Genomic DNA, 21,682 nt, shown 5'->3' with positions numbered 1-21,682 from the left:
CAAGGACTAGTTCGAGGCTAGAGACCACTGGGCTGATGGACTCGATCCAGTGACGATCATAAAAAGAGGCGTACAGTATGGAGCACTTACAGTATGTACTACATAAGCCGTCCTGATGGAGTATACCAAGTCACCAGACTATGGCAAGCAGGGTCGCTAATGGCGCAAGGGTAGGGAAAAAAGTCCCCGATTAACTACAGTTACAGTATGTCCTTATTGTTCTTAGTTAGTTACCAGAAATTTGCATATGGTTACCTAAGTACTTAGTACAGTCATAGTTAAGACGATGATGGCCTCAAAAAAAGGAGAGATGCTCACATGACCGATGAAGGAGTCAATAGCGTGGAAAATCGTTGCAAGGGCCCGACAATTACCAGCCAGTCACTCATCTTTCAGCAGCCATTCATCGGACGCCATCGAGAAGAGACCAGTGATTTCTTACCCGTCACCGCGGCACCGGATCCTGCATTCCGATGGGGCTCATCGCCACTGGCGGGGGAGAAGGGGAGGCTTCCTATTAGTCGGGGGGGACACGTTAGGGCGAACCGGGTGAAACGACGGGGCGATGGAAAATACACAGATACCAGAAATCATTCGTACGGTATGAATTACACAATACGGAATCTACTAGACTAAAACCTTCCGGAATTTATAGTAGTACTAGCTTGAAAATTGACTCGGTGATTGACATCTGGTTGTACCGTGGACCGCAGGCCTGGGGGAGGAATAATGGGGACTTCCGAGGTTCCCCTGGTGGCTATGAAGCACTCCAACTGGGGCATTTGGCTCATTTATCCACTTGCAATGAGAAGAACTGCGATCGGCTCGCGTTCATTGGAGCGCGGATGTCGCAGGCCCTTCCCGGGCCAAAGAGTGTCTTCCTGTGGTACGCGGTAGTTGATTAGTAGCTATGCGCTAAAACAAGTGAGCATTCGTGAACCAAAAGTGAGGAAGTTTGCGACTAGAGTAGAAAGTAGAAACTTGTAGGGAGAAAGGAGTCCACGCAATTAATTAGATTAGCTGACGAATGATGCTGGGACTATCGTCGAGGCAAAAACAGGGCAATAAGGAAATAAGCAAAATTATCACTGGTGTGAAACCATCTAAGCGAGCAAAACGTGAAACATGGTCTTGTACCAGAGAATAATTACCCATCCGCTGGCTCCGAGAATCGAGTCTCGTGATCGTCTGAAGTCAATTGATAATAATGTACATATCTTCTTGCACTCTGTATAGAGTACGAAGTACTTTGGCTGAATTCGCCTCTTATCAGAAGTACTCCCGTCAGCTTATGCAGCCTAATAATTCCCTGGAATCTCCGCAAGAAAGCACCGATGGACTCCGAGATTGACTAAAACCCCGAAACAAGAGGGTCTAGATCGGTAATTCATAGCGTGGCATCTCGGTATTCAACAAAAACGTAAGGACCTGTCAACGCCCCAGGTGGCCGCGTTCCACTGACGTAGACATTGCCGCCCCAGGGTAGGTAGAGTAGGTAGTACCTAACTAGCTAGCTAGCCACCACCATACTGAGTAGTTGAGGTGGCAAGGTCGAAAGGAATCAAAATTCACTACTGTACGGAGCTATGTACTCCATCTTCAAGACTATCCCAATAAAGGCCCTCCAGCATCGTGGAACTACAGTCGCCGGCGCATCCTCGCGTCCAAGTTTCCCGTATATCCTCCGTGCCAGTGTGCTGTCCACTGAAGCCGACCCGCCCGCAGAGGCAGTGTATCACGATAAACTTTGACAGACTCGATCGATCGGGAAGCGCGGGAAGTTGCGTATATCCAGAGATGTACATATCGCACCAGGCGGCACCAGCGCACCCTCACTCTCAGTCATTGGCTTCACGATATTAAAGAAGCAGGCTAGACCACACGATAGCTCGCATTGACCAGATCGAGACTGGGCTTCGCGATCGATTGCCTGAGGACGCCAGGACTCGAGCGATCTACGTTATGCATATCCCCGTATTCCGTTGATAGTACCCATCTGGTTATGGGCCTAACTACATATGGGTGGCCTGAGGATAAGAAAGTCTCTTTATCGCCTGGCGCGCGCGAACCCGGGTGCATGGAGATAGATGAGATTCTGTGTGGGGGTTCCTGCTGCGGCTTTGATTTTTGTAGTTTCCCAGTCGTTGACCCTGGCATAACCCCCCTGCTAAGTGGAATGTGAGCATGTTTCTTGTTGCACTACTTATTCTTTTGTCTAGTTTTTCTCGTCTCATTCCCTCCACACCGCCGGGAAGTCGATAGATCACAAAATAATAAATTTCCGCGGGGGCTAAAACAAGTCCAAAGTCAATGCCAAAGCACCCAACACCCCAAACCGACTTAGCCCGGGTTCAAGAACTTACGTCCGGGAAGCCGAAGTTGGACGCCCAGAAATGACGCCCAAAAATAAAAAAGTAACACGTCGATTCCTAACATCGGATTCCTTTTCCCCCCTGCATAGTTGGCTAGTGAGACTACAGTAGCCGACGGGGTGGCTTTTTGGGTTGTCTGCGATACGGAGGGACTACGTATTTCCCACGCAACTGTCAGAACCCGACACTCCGGTGCGACATCTGCGCTGGGCGTCGATCATGAACCCGATGTTCAGGTTTAACAATGGGGGTTCGAACGATCTGGATTTCTGGACAAACACCTTTATTCCCCTTCCTTGGCCAGCCGCTAGAGAGCAGTTGACACAGGTGTTCCGGGGACGATCGATCGCCCACGACAGTCCGCCGCCATCTTGCTTGTGGTGGCGATTGTGGCGGGAAATTATGAGATGGTTGAGATGATATGATTTTGTTTTAGCGAAAAGGGAAATCCGAGGATAAGGAGCTGCAGGGGTCATCCCTTCAACCCTTCCTCTTTGTCTTGCATTGTCATTTCCTCCGAAGGGGAGGGCAAAGTCGGGGGCTCATCCGAGAGGTTAGGGTCGTGCAGAAAGATAGAGCTTGCAGCGGAATGAAGGGAAGAAAAAGCTGTGTCTAGTCAAAGAATGTTCATGTACTTTGTAAGTGTGAGTATGAAGATGATCGGGACGTGCAGAGCGGAAAGAGATGGACAAATAATGTCGTGAGTACGGGCGAGGCTGGTGAATCGATTCGACTGTCACAAGTCGGTTAGTTGGCCCGTAAAGTAATATGTGCATATATACAGGCAGCAGCAGGAGCAGCCAGCAGGTACATACGCCGTTAGCATTCCGACGAGATGACAATTATCTTGTAAGTTGCAACAAGGCGGGCCGCGCTACCCGGGTCACGCTCGAGTTTCAGGCTTTGCTCGGCCCATTTCGTATAAAATATTCTTGCATACAGGATTTGGTTTTGGGAAGAGGATGAATGATTGAAGATGGGAGATGCAGGATGAAGATCAAGAGATCAGATGATCATCAAATGCTTTGCGTAACCCGCCTAGCACCCGCGCTACTACTGTGTCGTTGACCTGGCCAAGTACTCACCGTCTTTTGAAGTTGCCTCTGGACGAGAGGACGCTGAGGTCGGAATATTGATATGGGCTACAGATGCAGTGCCGGTTCGATTTGCAATCAATAGGCAAGATGGCTATAGACTGACCCCTCCCGGCTGCCGGCGGTGCAGACGCAGATAGCGGAGTGTTTAGATGATGGCGCGATACTTTGTTATTGAGAGTGTTCTCGGGAATATCGGGGAGGAAGATATATGAAGTTGTTGATGCTATTACTACTATAGACCATTTCATTCTATAGATGGATGATATTTGAGTATTACCAGCGTTTGTTCGGTATACTTCTTGGTAACGCTAGTAGAAGTGTAGAAGTGGGGGTCCATCACCACCATGAAGAGAACCGTCCAACTGCAGCCAAGCATCTCACCGCTGTCAACCCTCACAATGAGATGCCTCCCCACCTCGTTGCATCAACCGATTCGTCGTGATTCTTGACTGGTTCCCTGGTAGCAGATGGAAGAGAAATTAGAGACGAGGAATGGGATTATCCCCTTACCCCAGCATGGATCACTCGCCTTACTGCAAGACTAAGAATCAAGCTCAACCCATTTGGATCGACTCGGCCCTGGTCTCCTGACTAAGAGGGGGTAAAGAGACCAATCCCATCTCCTCTTGAGGATATTCTTTGTTGCTTCCAAAAGGGAGGAATTCCATCCGCAACCGCCCGTTAGGCGGCGGGCCATGTTACTTCTTTGTTTCCCTGGAGCCCGAGCCCCCGAAGCGTAAGCCTAACTCTAAGCCCTTAGCCTCAGCGTTCCGAACAGTCCGAGTGGATATCAACACAGACACGCCGATGGGACCACCAAGTCCACACGGTTTCCCCGAAGTCGCGTGACGGGCAGGGACTGCTTTGTTTGGGGGATCGTGAAGCCTTGATTTGATTTTCCTGTCCGTCCTTGTCCGTCACCGCTACATTTGCGACGTGGCCCATTCCCAATCAACAATCAACCCGTCTCCGGCTTTCCTCTTTCTGAGGTTGTCATCGGAATGCCCTTCATTTCGTGCAAACCTTCGACGAGATCCCTGCTCGTCCTCTATCAGGTTGCTGTTGGTCGGCTTAAAGCGCATGGCGTCTTCCACGCATTGCTTGCATAGAAGGATTCATTATGAGCGTCGTCTGCACTGCCCCTCCTACAAGAAGAACGATGATTCGTCTCTTCGACCATGAGGTTACCCTGGCAGACTTTAATCATGTCGACGTGGATATCGCCTTATGGGTGTCACGGAGTATATCCTGTACGTATCTGCTGTTGCTCGATGACTCGCGACTACTGGTGATGCACCATTCGTCCATCGGGACAAGGACTCGTGGCCGATCGTTTAGAACTTGCAGACCGAATCCTTCACCACCAGTCAATTGCACACGGTGAGTCTTGCGTGTTATGTCTGAAGGTGTCAACATCGTCAACTTCCCCTATCATCAATCTTCACGTCCAATGTAAGTTTCACTTCATGCAGTAGTGGCCCCCGCCCAATGTGCAGAACACAGCCCTCCCATCCCACATCCCTCTTCAAACCCCATTCACCTCCATTTCATCTTCCCATAGAATAGACAAGCGGCTCGAGGCTACGGGATATTGTTGCCCAAGTATAATGACGTCGATCTCCTCTCATCGAGGGGAGGACCCATTCATCGGAGGGTCTCACCGGCTTTTCTTCCTTGCCCCGCCTTTAGGCTCGCGTGGCCAACGATTTACTGTAGATGATAATCAATCAACACTCATGATTAATTATTACAGTTTGCCGTAAACCGCCCCGGAGACGGTGAAACAACAAGTTTCCACTTTCTGTCTCGCTGTCATACATTGTTACATCCAGAACCTAGCGTTGGTAATCATGTGCAAATGTACAATCCATACAGTATCGTTCCTGTATGGGAGCATAAGGCCGTGATACAATAATGGTCCCACTTGCATGAAAGTTTTCCAGCCCCTTGGGTCGCCGCTGCGTTGGCCCTGTCTGCTGGGTCGGCACTTTACCGACTTTTCGATAGATTCCATCTCTTCGATATTCGATATGCAAGCCCTCGCCGTGAAGGAACCTTTTTTCCCTCTCTCGGATCGAATGCTTCTTGCTCAGCTCATTGTTTATTGTATCGAGGCTATCTCGATTCCTACCAGGAGAGGAAATCATGATCGACTCCGTGGCGTCTTCCAACAACAATGTTGCAAAACAGGACTAGAATTGTTATTTGTTTTCTTTTCTTTTCTTTTTATTATTTTCTTTTCTCAAAAATCTTGTTTTTGCCGCCTCTCTCGCGGGGCACGCTGGAACAGGGGCCTTCTCAAGCGATCGCCCTGTCCACCCCCACCGCTTAAAGCGGGTCTCAAGGGTATGGGCCCGGAGTGTCGGTGAATTTTGTGACACGCTCAAGCTGATGATGGTCTGGAGTTTTCGAGAAGGACAGCCGCACCAAAAATACACAATATCTGGTCTGCCGTGGAGAGTGGGGTGATCCTACTGTACTTGTGACAAACGGTGGCCGCCCCTATATCACCCCGTATTATTGAACATTGTACTGTATATGTGTACTTCATCTATATTCTATGTACAACCCGTTGGCCCCACAAAGAGTTCCAATTCAATAGTTGATTAGCGCTCTTTCGTTGTCCAGTCAGGGTGGAAGAATTGAGGACCAGTCTTCATATCCAGACATGAGAGGCTGTTGACTGCTGAGGAATTAGATGAGAATTGGACTTGAAATTTAGGGACATTTACTCCGCAATAATATTCTATGGAATCTAGGCTAGTTCAAAAGTACAATGATAATTACAGTAGCACTCAAGTACCCCCTACTTTGTACGAAGAAGCTTCAAACGATACATAATTACCCCGTACTTACATATCCATCGTCCTCTTTTGTACATCCAACCAAAAGATCCAATCCATTAACATTGTCCGGAATTATCAGGCACGCTAACCGACCCAGAGCTTTGGATACACTGAGATTCTGCGGCGTCGAACCTATGACGAAAGCCCACTGGTCCCAATCATCTGGATGATAGGCAGGGCCACAACGGTTTTGAAGGGTGTGGCAGACCCGACAGATTCGAAAAGCTCGATAAAAGTGCATGTCAGCAGCACTCTGGAATGTTGGCGCCAACTGCGATTGGGTGCCTCCCTTGAATATCCTGTACGGCGTCCATCTTATGATCTTTGAGGCTTTGGGTCGCGATACGCATTATCCGCGCGTTGCTGAAGTATACTCCCTACCCTGTATACTGATGACTGCTACCTTGAAGGCAGTGTAAACTCTGTCAAATCCATGCGAAACACACGGTTTCTCACGTAGTATTTGTTTCAATTGTTGACGGTTTTACTCTTCGAATTACATGGAGAAGAAACAAAGGGTGCCTTGCCCCAACACTGATCCTCCTCCCATCGGGCTCCACCAGGCCCCCCCCTCCATTCCTTTTTAACGCGTCGCGGCCCAGTCTCAGCTGGGATGTGCTCATCGTCAACGTCGGGGAAGGCGATCCTTCATACCGATGAGTTAGAAAGGAACGGCAGAATAGAGTTCATTTCATCTCCCGTCTGTAGGTGAATCGGACCCGAAGGCTTGGCTTGGGAGTGGCTAGTGGGACAATTTCTTTTGGACAAAGAATGAGATATAGTGAGATCAATGACGATAGCGTCAATAATTTGCCATGCGTCTGGTCTGATAGTCCATTTACCGCGAAAAGAGATACATACTGTGCCTTAAAGTGACAGAGAATCTTCAAAGGCATGGAATAATCGATGTGGCTCATTTGTCCCCCGATCTTCGACAGGACTACTGTACAGTAGTCTTTCGGGTGGCTCCCCCGGGACCCTGGTATCCTCTTTGAAGCTCTACTCTTTCCAGTTAGGCCCGAGTTTCGGGGAGGTGCAGATGGCAAGAATAAGATCAATTTAAATAAATAATCAGTGATTAATCAAGGATCCAAAAGAATGGAATGGACAGTTGAGATCTATCATCTCACTAAAAGCGCGCTAAAAAAAACCAAAACTCCGGGAGTAAAAAACACGGAGTCTAAGGTAAGCCGATCATCCTTGCCTTACGCCATACAGAGGGGGGCAGAACCCCCTTAGCGCGGCTTGAGTGAGCCCCCTTTATCCTCTTGGGCTCAAGGGGGGTACTAAGGAGTCGCCTCCTGCTGTTCCCCGGGCCCCGGGGGTTAGGGCCGTGGGTCGGTCTCTGATCAATGATCCCTGATCCATCAGGTACGGTAGGTACAGTATTATAAACAAGTACGAAAGGTATCACTCCATACGGTAGGTTTTTTAGTTTGTGTCGGGTTGGGCGGGAAGAAAGTACGGACGTAAGAGACTAGCCGAAATCCGGTAGGTATCAACCTTTTTTTTGTTTTCTTTTCTTTCCTTTTTTTGCAATAAACTCAAAGACTATTTAACGTAGCGAGTATATTCACCATCTGGGGGATGTGAAAAGAGATCCATCAAATAAGAGTGCAGAGCTGCATCGCATCTACGAACAAAGGGAAACTAACCACAGAGTACTGTACATAGACAGGAAGCGGGTGTTGTAAAGTGGGAACAGCACCGGAGTGTTGAATCATGAATGAAAACTTGCCCGCCCCCCTCGGAGGCCAATGATCTGATCTGATTGATCTGATTGACCTTTTGATCTCTGGGCAGGATTGGAAATCGTGACAATCGGGTCCTTTCCCAGCAATCCCTTCCAGACTGGACTCGTCATTCAGCATTGGTGATTGGTTCTAGGATAGTCAGGTCTTGATTTTCTTTCCTCTGTCTGATGATTGTGATTATGATTGTTAAATAATCCATTATTTTGAAATAATAATTGGGACAGTATAGACGACTGTATGATGATTCAGTCACAGTCTCAACGATGACGATTGCTCGTTTGGTCTTGTCTTTGGTCCGCTTCCCCCGTCTCTCCACTGGAATTGTATCCTCTCTGACCGACCCGACTGATTATGTTGTCCCCTTCTCTTGTCCTTACCTCCAGGGTGTTTTCTCCGCTACTTTTTTGCCTCCCGTCTTCTTTCTCATTTCCTGTTTAGGCTTTTCTCGTTAAACTAGATTTCTTTTTTTTTTTAACTTGTCTGTTGAGTTTTATATTATCCGCTAATTTTAATTTTAATTTTTTTTCTTCGGGCCCTTTTTCATTCTGTGCCCCCCCTCCTTTGTATGGAATATGGACATATCATTTTCTGTTAAGTGGCTAGACAGCTTCTCCCCCGTCGGATGGTCCCGATCCGCCCTTCCATTTATTATTGCGGTCAAATTACACAGAGCTTCTTTGGAAGACCACAGAAATAATAATAAAACCATAATCTTCTCCCAAAATTATAGAGAATAATTAAAATTAATTAAAAAATTAAAATAATAAATCCCACCCAGACCCACTCTCTTTTTCCGTCTTGTCCTGATCCAACTGTGATGTTTGCTCCCATCTGCATCCTGCGGCCTTCTGTACAGCTGTAATCGAAATTCCCAAGCTGTGATGCTGAACGGTTGATGGTTTTTGGTTCCCTTTTGGCGCCTGATCACATCGGTCTATAGATGGAGCTATCCACTTCCACTGTCGACACCCGTGATTTTCATATAATAGTTCTCCCCTTTCCCCTCCGTCTTCATGGAATGACTCCCTTTCCTGTTCTCCTTCTTGCTCATTGTCTTGCCTCTGAAACTCAACTTCGCAACACCTCCTTTCATCATCAATCCGCTCTCCCGAGATTCTTCATAGATCCCTTCCCCATTCTTCCTACCGCCCTTTTGGTTCCTTGTCCTCACTGAACCTTGTCTATTCCTCCTCTACACTGAAAAGCTTGCTTCGCGACGATTTCTATTTCTTGGATTGATTTCAATTCATTGAATTGGACAAGCAAATAAAATTACCAAAAATCTCCGAAGATCCCCTCGCGCCCTCCCTATCTGGCGGTGACCTCCTTTCTCTTCTCACACAATCAGAAACCAATCGATCTCTGTGTTGTGTCAAATCTCCCTTGCAGAGGCGTCTCATACTCTGTTTTCACCTGCTGGGCCCCCAGGATCTTCCGCCTTATCGGATTCGCGATAGAAAATTACCCAACCGCAGGGGGAGCAATGCTGAAGCCCTAAAACCACGACACACCCTCCTTGCTCCGATATCATCAGTCTCCACCACACCCAAATTTGCATTCCTCCCTCCCTTTCGAGCCCTGACGCATTAACCTGGGGTAATTTCGCCTCTTTAGGGGGAAATCAAAAGCACCGCTCTTTGGTACTTTTTCCCCCCTCACGAACTATTCTCTTGGAGTGAAAGCGGGGGGTCCTATTCTACTCCCTGGGTTTCGATTGTTCATATACAACAACTTTTTTTTTTGCATTTCTCGCCTTCGGGTGATTTCGATCTATCACACAATGTTTCAACGACCAGCTTGTTTGCAAGGCCGACGACAGCGCAATGGCGCGGCCGAGGATTGGTCTGGATTTCCTACTCGGCAATTGTTCATTCTAGGTGAGTGTGGTACTTTTGTTGCGCGCATCGCGAACTATGCGGCTGCTTGAAGGATGAAAAGAGATGGTGAAGAAAGATGAAAATGAGGCGGGGAAAGAGGCTATACATTTTGGATGCGCCACAGCAAGAGACAGTCGCAGCATGCAGATTTCCAAGCGCATACATCAACTTTGTTTAGAAACTGACCATATCCTCGCAGCGCTTGTTCGCATTTGCGAGCCAATTGCTTTCATGTCGATTTTCCCGTACGTGTACCACATGGTCGAATCATTCCATGTGACCGACAACGACCAAAAAATTGCGCTTTACGCCGGCATGATCACCTCGTCCTTCACCTTTGCTGAATTCTCCGCTGGCATGTTCTGGGGCCGGATGAGTGACCGGATCGGCCGCAAGCCGGTGCTCGTCATGGGTCTGGTGGGCACTGCCATCAGCATGGTGGCCTTTGGATTTGCGCCCAACCTGGCGACGGCAATGATTGCGCGAGCCCTGGGCGGATTGTTGAACGGGAATATCGGAGTGCTGCAAACGACCGTGGCAGAGATCGTGACGGTCAAGGAGCACCAGCCGCGAGCATACTCGATTATGCCGTTCGTGTGGTGCCTGGGCTCGATTATTGGACCGGCTATGGGCGGTGCACTGGCCCAACCCTGCGACAACTACCCGTGGCTATTCTCGCGTAACACGCTCTTCGACCGGTTCCCGTTCCTGCTGCCCAACCTGGTGTGCATTGTCGTGCTGGTGTGCGGCATTGTGGTCGGATTCCTGTTTCTGGAGGAGACGCACCCGGAAAAGAAGCACCGAAGAGATCCCGGCCGTGAGTTGGGCCACTGGCTGATTAGCCAGTGCTGTGGCTCGCGTGTGCAGCTCCCTGACGATTCCGACGTGGGGGTGGAGGAAACCAAGTACTTTGTGTATGGTGATGTTCCGCCTGAATACGAAAGTGCCGAATCATCGCCTTGCCTGCGCCCCGTCAATGTGAGCGTGGGAGGAAGGGTGGACGGTGACGTCGGGGCAGCGGAGGAGTGCGACAGCGACAGCGACATCGAGGGACAGAAACCGGCCGCGCCCAAGGCGTTCACTCGACAGGTCATCTTCACCATTGTTGCTTACGGCATTCTCGCCTAGTGAGTTGGCCCCAATAACCCTCCATCTGCATGCCACTTCTTGCTTCCCTCCTGCAGCCCTGCATAATTGCTGACATTAATCTCCTCCGCAGTCACAGCGTCTCATTCGATCAGCTGATGCCCGTCTTCCTCTCCACGCCCAAGTCCGACGATGCGATCGTCCTGCCTCTCAAGTTCACCGGTGGTCTTGGTCTGCCAACGAAGACGATCGGTTTCATGCTGGCCGTCCAGGGAGTCTATTCCATGATCGCTCAACTGTGGCTGTTCCCATTCGTCGTCAAGCACTTTGGCACTTTGCGCACGTTCCGCTTTGTCCTGCTGGCATGGCCGCCGCTCTACCTGGCTGTGCCCTATCTCATCCTCCTCCCCGCTAAACTACAGATGCCCGCCGTCTACGTCGCCCTGATCAGCAAGATCACTTTCCACGTGATTGCTTTCCCCGCTATCGCCATCTTGCTGGCCAACGCTGCTCCCACGTCAAAGGTCCTCGGTTCCATCAACGGGGCTGCTGCCTCGACAGCCAGTCTCAGCCGTGCCTTTGGGCCGACGGTGACGGGGCTACTGCACACCAGAGGTCTGCTGAGCGGTTACTCCGTGCTGGCATGGTGGGCCTGCGGGCTCGTGTGCGTAGTTGGTGCCATCCAGAGTTTCTGGATGGAGGAGTCGCCCGAGCCTGAGCGCTTCAGAGACCAGGACTCTGAGGTCAGCGAGTCGGAGCTCAAGCATGAGACGATGTCGACTGATTCCTATGCCGGCCGGGATTCCATCTCGGAAGAAGAGCAACGCCTGCTGTCTCTTCGCTCCAGCCTTGACCAGGAATTCGATGTTTCTACCTTGAGCCTGGACCCCATTCATGATTTCTCAACTCCCGCGGAGACCGACTTGTCTTCTACTCGTCTCTAAAAGTTGAGACTGGTATATTTTATCATCAAAACATCCTGCTGTCCATTGTTTGTCCTTCTGGAAGGGCATGGCACTTCTTCCTAGCGCTCTTGCGCTCAACCTTTTTCTAAAGGGTTTTTCCTTCCTTTCCTTCTTCTCTTCCATCCATTTCTAGCCATGATACCTTCTTACTTTGACTCATGATTTTTTTTTTTTTCCCTTTCCTTTTTCTTCGGTCTTTCGTGTGTGCTTCGTTTTCCTTTTTCTTCTCGCTTCATCGAGATCTGGGAATGGCGCAACTGACATAGAGTGGATGCATATGCGACAGAAAAAGCATAAACCTTGGGGTCCTGTCTTCGGGTCTGTTTTCTTTCTTTCTTCCATCGTCAAATGACGATGGCTTTTGTTTTTTGTGTTTTTCTTTTGCCTTTCCTTTTGTCTTGGGAGCATTGAAACGGGATTATATTATGATGATACTCATGCATCTGGGAGGTTATCTGTGATTTTGCGTCGCTCTTGCGATTATTACCTGTTCCTACATCTTGCTTCATGTCAAGACACTACCATTGCGAATCGTCGATAGAGTCTCCTGTCACGGATTTTGAACCCAATGAACGGATTTATCTCATCATCTACACATCATCCTACAGTCCTTTTCTACTTAGACACTCTATTGTAAAACATATTTCTTCAAGGCCCCCACACTAGCGTCTACCGCTGTTGACCCAGGGGCAGTTTCACTTTGAACTGCAGGCCAAGAGGGATATCCACTCAGTATGTCCCTCGTTGCTACCTTGTCTGCAGCAGACAATTCGTTTCCGATCATATGACTTGACAGTGGATTATATACTTCCGTGATCTCCCTTTCGTCCTTTCTATTACTCTCCCCCCAAAAGTTCCCCCTGGCAAGTCACCAAGACTCGATGAGTCTTTGCAACCCCAATGGCCATCGCCTTTCACTACTCCGCGGCTCCGCCAATGGCAGCAGACTATTCCCGGGGAGCTCCACTTGGCACTTGTCGACAGTCGGATACATTCTATGAAGCTATGCGGCATACATGTAGGGCCAATGGATTGACAGAGACCAGCGCTGACACTTGAGTTAGAGGCTAAACCCTCCCCCCATTCTTGGATATATCCACGTCGCTGTGACCTACCCCAGTAGGTCTTTAAACGCCCCAAAAATCCGGGGTACCGAAAGTGCCGAGTTCTCCATTCCCGAGGGCAACTTAAATTTCTCCGTGACTGGGAGTGGCCATTGGCCCGAACTCCACCAGAACCCTATCGTCGTAGCCATGCGACGCAACTTCTCTCCTCTCTCTCCTCAATCTGCAGCTAAGGGTTGATCTTGCAATCCGCCCAGACACGTTGATCATCTGCTCTTCATTGCGCTACCTTCGCGCTATCCAGCGACCCTCATTTCCAACCTCGGAGGATAATCTCCCTCCGTCGCGTGCACTTGCGCCGCGGAGAGCAAGTTTTGGCTCGCCGTCCACTTTTGACGAGTGCGGGCCGCCTCTTTTTCTTTCGTTTTGCTTCACCAGAACCGCTGCCCTGCGCTGAGCCAATTCTGCATCGCCCGTTCCTCGAATTAGGATCATGAATGCTGATCTAACCCGGGGAGTCCAGCCGCTGTTCCCGACCGCCGTCTCCGCAGATCTCCACCGTCAAGAGATGATCGCAGGTCTGCGGCCTTCGCCCCTCGCTCTTCACCATGCCTAACCTCCCCTCCCCGCCCTCGCCCATGTCTTCGGGCAAGAAGAGACCTCATCCATCCGGCGAGACGCCGCCCACCCAATCCGACTCCACGAACGCTACGCGGGACAACCCCTCCACCTCAACCGCCGTGCCCTCCACATCTCCCGCCCTGTCAACCGCACATTCGACCGCTACCGTGGCCTCGACTGCCTCTTCCTCATCCTTCCGTAATGTCTCGGCGTGTAATCGCTGCCGGCTGCGCAAGAATCGCTGCGACCAGCGGCTTCCGCGGTGCCAGTCCTGCGAAAAAGCTGGAGTTCGCTGTGTCGGATACGATCCTATCACCAAGCGGGAAATCCCGCGCAGCTATGTATATTTTCTAGAGACAAGGGTCGCCTATCTGGAAAAACAACTGGCAGATCAAAATATCGAGTTTAAAAAAGCTGTCGCTTTCGACGAAGAGGAAGCTGTCAAGACCGAGACCGATGCCGATACGGCGCAAACTGGTTCGGGCACCGATGGCCCAGGTACCGAGGGCTCAGATAAGACATGGAAAGGCTCAGCGCTCAAGGAGGAGGCTGAAGGAACTGTACAGAGAGCAGAAGGAGATCAGGGTCGAGATACGGATGGGAATCGTGATGCTGCGAATGAAGATAATTGGCGTCTACACAATTTGGTGTCAAATATTGGCATGGTTTCTGTCCAGGGAACCTCCGATCCTCGATATCTCGGCTCAACTTCGGGTATCTCATTTGCCCGAGTTGTCTTTGCTGCAGTACGGAGTTCGCTACCAGGAAATGTACCTGAGCGCGCTCCGATCCGTCCCAGCGAGCGACTGCCACAGACGGCAGCTGGCCCTGCTGGGGGTACCATGCGCGATTCATTCTTCGGGCTCCAGACGAGGCCCATGATGAAGCGCGCTGCTTTCCCGGATCGCGAGCTTGCGGAGCGTCTGGTGGATCTCTACTTCGAACATGCCAACCCTCAAATGCCTATCCTACATCGCGGAGACTTTATGGAGCTTCTCGATCGCACTTATATTTTGGAGGAGAAAAACCGTTCTCCTCGAGCCCTCTATATCCTCAACATTGTGTTTGCTATTGGTGCAGGAATTATTTTTGATGACAAGCCTCAGAGTTCGGATGATGAGGGGCACGCAGGCCGTGACCGAGCTTCATCTACGACGAAGAGGTTACGGTTGTCGAATCACCAGTATCAGCCAGAGGAGTACCATGCTTCTGCGATCGTTCACTTGGAATCTTTCCTCGGTTCCTCATCCAGCGAAGGATTCGGTGGGTTGGAAGAACTTCAGGCAGTGCTCCTGCTGGCCAGCTTTGCCTTGCTTCGTCCGGTCGCTCCCGGCCTGTGGTATATTGTCGGTGTTGCGATGCGTTTGGCTGTTGACCTAGGTCTCCACTATGAGGATGGCGTTGGCTTGGGCACTCCGAAAGACGGGAACCAAGTCCAGCCTCGCATTGATGCCCGCGAGCGAGGACGCCGCGAATGGGTGCGTGATCTACGACGCCGTTTGTGGTGGTGTACGTACAGCTTCGACCGCCTGGTTGCCACATGTGTTGGCCGACCATTCGGCATCAGTGACCAGGCTATCAGCACGGAATTCCCGTCCATGATGGACGACAAGTACATCACCAAATCCGGACTCTTGACGCCTCCCGATGGTGCCCCAACATACAAGCACGTCGCTTTCCACTACTTCAAACTACGCCTCCTCCAATCCGAAATTCACGATGTTCTTCAATACCAGCAAGCCCGTGCCGTACGAAGGCGGGCATCTGAAAGCGCTACTATCCTTCCCCACGCCGAGCTCACATCACCCTTCCTCCAGGGCTTTGATTCGTTCCGTTCATGGCGTCATGACGTACATCGTCGTCTGGTCGAGTGGAATGAGACCGCGCCAACCCGTCCTGATACGGGTGTGCGCTTTTCTATCGAACTTTTGGAGTTGAATTACTGGCAAGCTATCATTCTGTTGTATCAGCAGAGCTTAACGGTACCGGCGGAATTGGCTTCAGAATTGACGCCCGCGGATGACGTGTCCAGTCCGTCTTTCTCTAATCCTGAGGAAGGTGATGACGAGGACCATGTTTACTTGAATGTGGCCGAGGCTGGTCAGAAAGTCATTCGGATTTACCGACAGTTGCACAGAGTGCGCTTAGTGAACTATACTTATCTTGCGACGCATCATATCTTCATGGCCGGTACGACTCTATCCCCGATTTGGTTTTCTCTGGTCTAGCTGCTGATTTTCGTATCTAGGAATATCCTTCTTGTATGCTATCTGGCACTCGCCATTGGTCCGCAGTCGATTGGTAGGCCCCGCCTTACTTCCTTTTATTGCTTACTTGATGCTAATGAGTCTTTGCTTTAGACACTGGATGAGGTTGATTTCACTGTGCTTGCTGCAACCTCTGTTCTTGGTGACTTGATGCACAAGTGTCCTCCTGCGGAAAATTGCCGGGATGCATTTGAGCGGATGAGCAAGGCTACTGTGCAAATGTGTTTGTCGACTACTGGATTTGGGTCACAGGTTGATATGTCTAGAATCCAAGCGGCGGCACACGGCGCGGGTAATCTGTATTCAGGCCGACGCCAGGCAATGAACCAGCGACACCAAGGAGGCCAAGGGCAAGTCCGACGTTCGACTCAATCTCGAACGGCACGACCAGTCCCCAAGTTCGACATGAATCTGGCCGATCTGTTCAGTGACACCAACACGCCTCTGGCTGACAGGTCTCGAACCGACAGCAGACCTCCGGGTACCAACTACGCTGTCCGACCAGAGACTGCAGAAGCCGTTGCACCCGGTCTCACTCGGCCATTCGCGCAGCGCACACCATCCATGGAGTACTACATGAAATACGAAGGTCAAACATCTCCACAGACTCAAGCCCATCCTCAGTTCTACTATGGCAACTCTCCACCACAGAGTGGTTCGCCGGGTAGCGTTGCCCATTCAGCTGGTGGACCCCATGGTCTGCCACCCCCAGACGCAGAGAATCAGCAAGGCATCAGCTTAGATTTCTTGGACTTTGCACCTGGCGATCCCGATAACCACGCCATGGGGCAAGACCCTAATGCCGAGTACAATCTTGCAGGCATGCCCACCCTCGGCCAGAATGTGGGTATTGACCTCGGATTCGGCATGGCCATGGACTTCCAGCATGATTGGAGCGAGAATCCCAACTATGATATTCTCGAGGGATACTTTTTCGGTGGTTCCGGAGCAGGCGCACCTGGCGGTGATGCGTAAGGGTTTCTTCTGCTTTGCCTTTGTTTCTGCTGCCATGATGCCACGGACGTTTCGACTTGCATCTTTTACTTCTTTGTCTGCTTGTTTCATCCTTTGTGCCTACTGCTCTCTGCTGTCGTCCTCCCCTCCCTCCACCTTTTTCTAACACGACCTGCTTGTTTTTTATTGGGACAATATAGTCAAAGAGGATTTCTTAGGTGAAAAAGGACTGGTTTTGGGGGCTAAGGGGTTATGGTCATATTTTTCAACCCCTTGTTACCTTTTTTTTCTTGTGCTTCTTGTCTGTTTTGCGATACCATATACTATACATCATACACATATCAAAAGACAAGATCTAATGAGCAACAAATGGGAGTCGATGTAGCTTTGGAGTAATAGGTAATTATCTAGATTGTATCGCTACCTCCTTGATCGGGTACTAAAGCTTAGGTAGACGAAGGGCTTCATGTCGAGTCGTAGGGGGGTAGCAGTAAGAAACCAATGAAACAATAATAATGCATGGGCGGCCTAAGAACGACGTGGAAATCGGCCAAAAATGGCCCCCCATGAATGCCTTGGGCAGCAACTTCTATCCGCTCCAAAACAAACACCTCAACTTTTTCTCCCCTCGCCAACTCATAACCTTCCAGGCCAACTCGGGGACTGGGCTGACAGCAAAAGTGCTTGGTCGCGTCTCGTTGGTTGCTCTGCCCAGCGATCCGGCGCGATCTGCGCTCAGACCCAAATCTGCCTAACATCAACCTCATCAGGTGCCCAGTGCTCACGATCTGACGATTTGCGATTTCTCCCCGCGACTACAACCGCGACTTGCAACAACCAAGTTCCAAACCCAACTCAGAGCCAGACCTCCCCGTCCTTTCTCCGATCGTCAATCTACACTGCGACCACTGCAGACGCAGTACCATGCCTATTACCCGCGAATACTACTCCAACTGAACACTCGCTTGATCATTCTGCTCAGCCCTGTTGGAGCGTGGGTCCTGCAGGCAACCGACTCCCGCCGACTCTCGTCGCCAGCCTCCACTTCCATTTTGAGACAGAGAAACGACTGCCTAGGCGACTATAGACCGTCCCTGGCTAGATCTTCTGCGGGTCTCACTTCGGTTTCTCTGCCGCCGGCCACGACATCTAGTCCTTTGGGTTGCGCCTCTTGCGACGCCCGTGAACTGGGGAACTCGAACAGAACTTTTTCATGACTGGATATGCCCGACAGCGCCTACGCCCTACAAGACCGTCGATAATGCAATTTGACCACTGTCCGGGCCTTTAATATCGCCTTACGAAAGAGATCAACATGGTGAAAGCGGATGTCCGAAGGGACTACTATGCAGACCTGGGTTTGCAGCCTAGTGCGGAGGCGGAGGACATCAAAAAGCAGTTCAGGAGATTGGGTGAGCGTTCAAAGGATACTTCCAGCTGAAGAATGGAAGCTAATCTGGTCATCTAGCTCTCAAATACCATCCCGATAGAAACCAAGGGCGTGAACAAGAAGTTATCGCCAAGTTCCAGGCCATTCAAGCGGCGCATGAGATCCTCAGTGACTCGCAACAACGGTTGAAATACGATACAGAGCGCCTACGTGCAGGATATGGCAAGGTCTATGGCCCTTCCAAGACTGCCCCGCGCAAGACCCAACCGAGTTACTCCCAGAACTACTCTACGGCTACTCCTCCCAAAACACAAGGTTCGCACCAGCCCGCCTCCAAGAGCCCTTCCCCAAGTTCAACCCCCTTAAACGAATCCTCTCCCTCTACCTTGAATGCCAAGATCCCTAACAACCCCAAAGCTCCGAAACCTTTCCCAACAAGTCGACCGCAAGGGACGTCGAATGGACCCTCAGCCGGCGCTTCACGATACGCGACTCATGCGCGAGCGGGACCACAACAAAGGCAACAGGATGAGTCTCAGACGAGAGCGGATGCATTCAAGGGCTTCCACAACATGAGGGGTCAGAATTGGCGAGGATTTGATCCTACATCAGGTGCTACCCCACGGCAACAGAACACTCCTTTTGGTAATCCGAAGCCCAAATCCGCGTATGAGTACTTCAAAGAAAATGCCCAGGCCAAGAATTCCGCAAATACGAATACCAATTCACCCAAGAAGAGACACGGGTATGCGCCGGGAACCGCTGGTGGAGATGAGCCCATGGCTCCGAATACTAGTGCTTATACCAGCACTCGAAGCGAACGGCCAAGTTCCATGTACTTTGATTCTGCGCCGCCGCCAACAGCCAAGAAATCAACGAGACCCGTGTCTCCAATTTGGCATTCAGAATCAGCAGAGCCCCCGTCTCCGCCATTAGCACAAGAGTTCGAGCGCACTAGCCGGAGTTATGCCACAACAGGAGGTGAGAAGACATTTTTCGGAAACCCTGGTCTAGGCCGATCATCGACCATGCGCACACCCACATCGTCGTACCGTGCATCAAATACCCGCACCAACCCGCCGAGCCCTGACCCTGCTCAACCGGAGAGACATCGCAGCGCCAGCCCCAAGACCAGACGAGACCGATCTTATTCATTTTCTTCAACCACCTCAAGTGACTTCGATGACGAGACTGAAGAAGAAGTGCGTCAACCCAGCGCCTTCAAACCCATGGCTGTACCCAAGAGTCGTCTCCGTCCCAATCAAAAGTTTGCCGATTTCTATCGAACGAGAGAGTCTAGCCCCGGAACTGGTGAGGAAGCCTCTACCCGGCCAGACACCCAAGGCCATCGACATTCGTCAGCTACGCACGGGACCAGGAAGCCTCGAGCGGCCCCAACCTATATTGACTTGACCGCTGACAGCGACGATAATCAAGGCCACAACTCGGACAGCGCTGCATTTGCGAAAGGATCATATCGGCGTGAGCAGCAGGACTCCAATTCCAGGTATGTTAGTTCTGATTAGTTCACATCTCGTATTGTTCATGGCTAATGGATTTTTCCGCAGTACCAATTCCACTCGGGATAAGACAAATCCTGCTGCATCCGCTCGCCATGATGCTAGTAATCTCCATAAAAAGTTCTCTGCGGAAGATTGGCGAGTGCATCTTGATGAATTCGACTTTCTCGGTGCCTCTACGAAAGATCGGGATCCTCTTGGCAAAGCAGCATCAGCGAACCCAATTGCCCGACCACGGGCTAGCACTCGCGTTAGCCCAACACAGTCATCAACCTCGGCGGGCTTCTCTAACCTGAACGCGTTCAACCCTGCTTCTAGGGCGGGTTCTTTTGAACCACAGTCACAGCAAGGGCCCACACCTTTTGCGCAGGCCAAGTTCTCCGCGGATAAGTGGTCCAAAGATCTTCACAATATATCCTGGACGGCTGCGGAGAAGTTGGGACAGCCAGACAGTGCATCTTCATCCCGAAGCCCTAAGAAGCCGCCACGGCCAAGTACTAAGGTCCGCAGCACACCGAAGGCTGCCAAGGTGGCGAGCGAAGCTGAGGAGGCTGTGGATACAGTTGGCGCGGATAGTGTTCATGAGCACAGCTCATCTGTTCCAGTGGGCGAAGAGCCAATGGACATTGACGAGGAATTACCATCCGTACCCATTGGTAGCGCTAGAACTGCCAAATATCCCGATTTATCCGCGCACGGTGCACAAGGGGCTCATACTGTGGGATCACAGAGACCCCAACCGCCTCCACAAAAGGAGCGTATCTCATCTCAAAATGGTGTTCGCTCCCCACTCTTTGATCTCGGTCAATTCGGCAATACAGCACCTTTTACCAGCACCAACAGCGGCGGCATTGAGAATTTGGGAGATGTCTCTGCTACGTTACCGTTCGAGTCAAGAGCAAAATCCCATATCACCACCAAGGACGATATTCGACCCCGGGATCTCCAATTACCAAACCCTCCCAGACGACCCACGGCACCAGCCCCAATCCCCATTGCGCCGGGATCACATAGGACAGTTCTTTCTCGCGATAAATGGAACTGGTATGTATCCGCCATGGGCACCTACATGCACGAGTGGAATACCTTCAACCGCCGCATGCTTCTCCACTTCAATACCCGCCAGGATGCCATCGAGACTGGCCTTGCACCCGGTTGGATCAGTGCCGTTGGTGATACGACACGACTGAAGATGAACGGTGTTGATGACGATGGGAGTGGCGGCCAGAACGGGGCTCGTGACGATCTCGGGTTGACTGAGATCGACGAGTACCTTGTGCCGGGCAGCGGCAAAGGTGGTTTCAGTGCTTATCTGCGTGGCATTGAGGAAGATGCTACGGTGCGTAAACACTGGGAGGTAGCGTGTGAGCTACATCGTGATTGTATCTTGGAGCTTGGGCGGTTACGTGAATGGATTCGCAACGGGGGAAAGGTGGCATGATGGAGGAAATCAGTTCCTTCCAGTTGCTTGGCTCTTTTTTTCCTTCTCTTCTCTTCTCTTCTCTTTTATTTCGATACGAGAAACGATTTACGGACGAAGCTGGCGTTGGATGCGTATTGCATCGGTAGAGAGGAGGTCTTGGGTGGGCGTTCATCTGTTGCTGCTCTCTTTGCTGTCTGCATCAGGGGGTTATGGTGTCTTTTTTTTGGTGAAATACCCTGTAGGTGAAATGCATCTGATAGATATAATCTGGGCTCCATTTCCCCAATTGTTCTACTGTAGATTCACACTTTTGAAGACTTTACTTGGTTCACAGTTGAAAACCCTACCCTAGTAGCCTTAGGCAACAAGGTGTAGACGGAAATACTGCTTAGTAAATCATGGTGCGCACCAATTGGATATCAACAAGTCTGAATTGCTATACTACG

At 50.7% G+C, this 21,682-nt stretch overlaps 3 protein-coding genes across 3 annotated transcripts; all 3 read left to right on the top strand.

Annotated features, from left to right (window-relative positions):
• Positions 1-9,849: 9,849 nt before the first annotated feature.
• N7473_010274 (MFS transporter) lies at positions 9,850-11,976 on the top strand (the record flags this gene model as incomplete). The annotated part of the gene is made up of 3 exons (XM_057156213.1): positions 9,850-9,946; positions 10,146-11,073; positions 11,166-11,976. The coding sequence occupies 3 exons, from the start codon at positions 9,850-9,852 to the stop codon at positions 11,974-11,976; spliced, it is 1,836 nt and encodes a 611-aa protein (XP_057004868.1).
• A 1,693-nt stretch (positions 11,977-13,669) lies between these two features.
• On the top strand, positions 13,670-16,924 carry N7473_010273 (Zn(II)2Cys6 transcription factor; the record flags this gene model as incomplete). Its single annotated transcript, XM_057156212.1, has 3 exons — positions 13,670-15,872; positions 15,931-15,983; positions 16,043-16,924. The coding sequence occupies 3 exons, from the start codon at positions 13,670-13,672 to the stop codon at positions 16,922-16,924; spliced, it is 3,138 nt and encodes a 1,045-aa protein (XP_057004867.1).
• Positions 16,925-17,984: 1,060 nt separating this feature from the next.
• N7473_010272 (uncharacterized protein) lies at positions 17,985-21,552 on the top strand. The gene is made up of 3 exons (XM_057156211.1): positions 17,985-18,315; positions 18,372-19,800; positions 19,862-21,552. Exons 1-3 carry the CDS (start codon positions 18,219-18,221, stop codon positions 21,252-21,254), a joined length of 2,919 nt encoding a protein of 972 aa, XP_057004866.1. The 5' UTR covers positions 17,985-18,218; the 3' UTR covers positions 21,255-21,552.
• The last annotated feature ends 130 nt before the right edge of the window (positions 21,553-21,682 follow it).

Source organism: Penicillium subrubescens (assembly GCF_028828155.1).
Source record: "Penicillium subrubescens strain IBT 31985 chromosome Unknown utg000007l_segment0_segment0, whole genome shotgun sequence".
NCBI lineage: Eukaryota > Fungi > Ascomycota > Eurotiomycetes > Eurotiales > Aspergillaceae > Penicillium > Penicillium subrubescens.
Note: the sequence above shows the minus strand (reverse complement) of the source record. Positions and strands in the feature narration are given on the sequence as shown.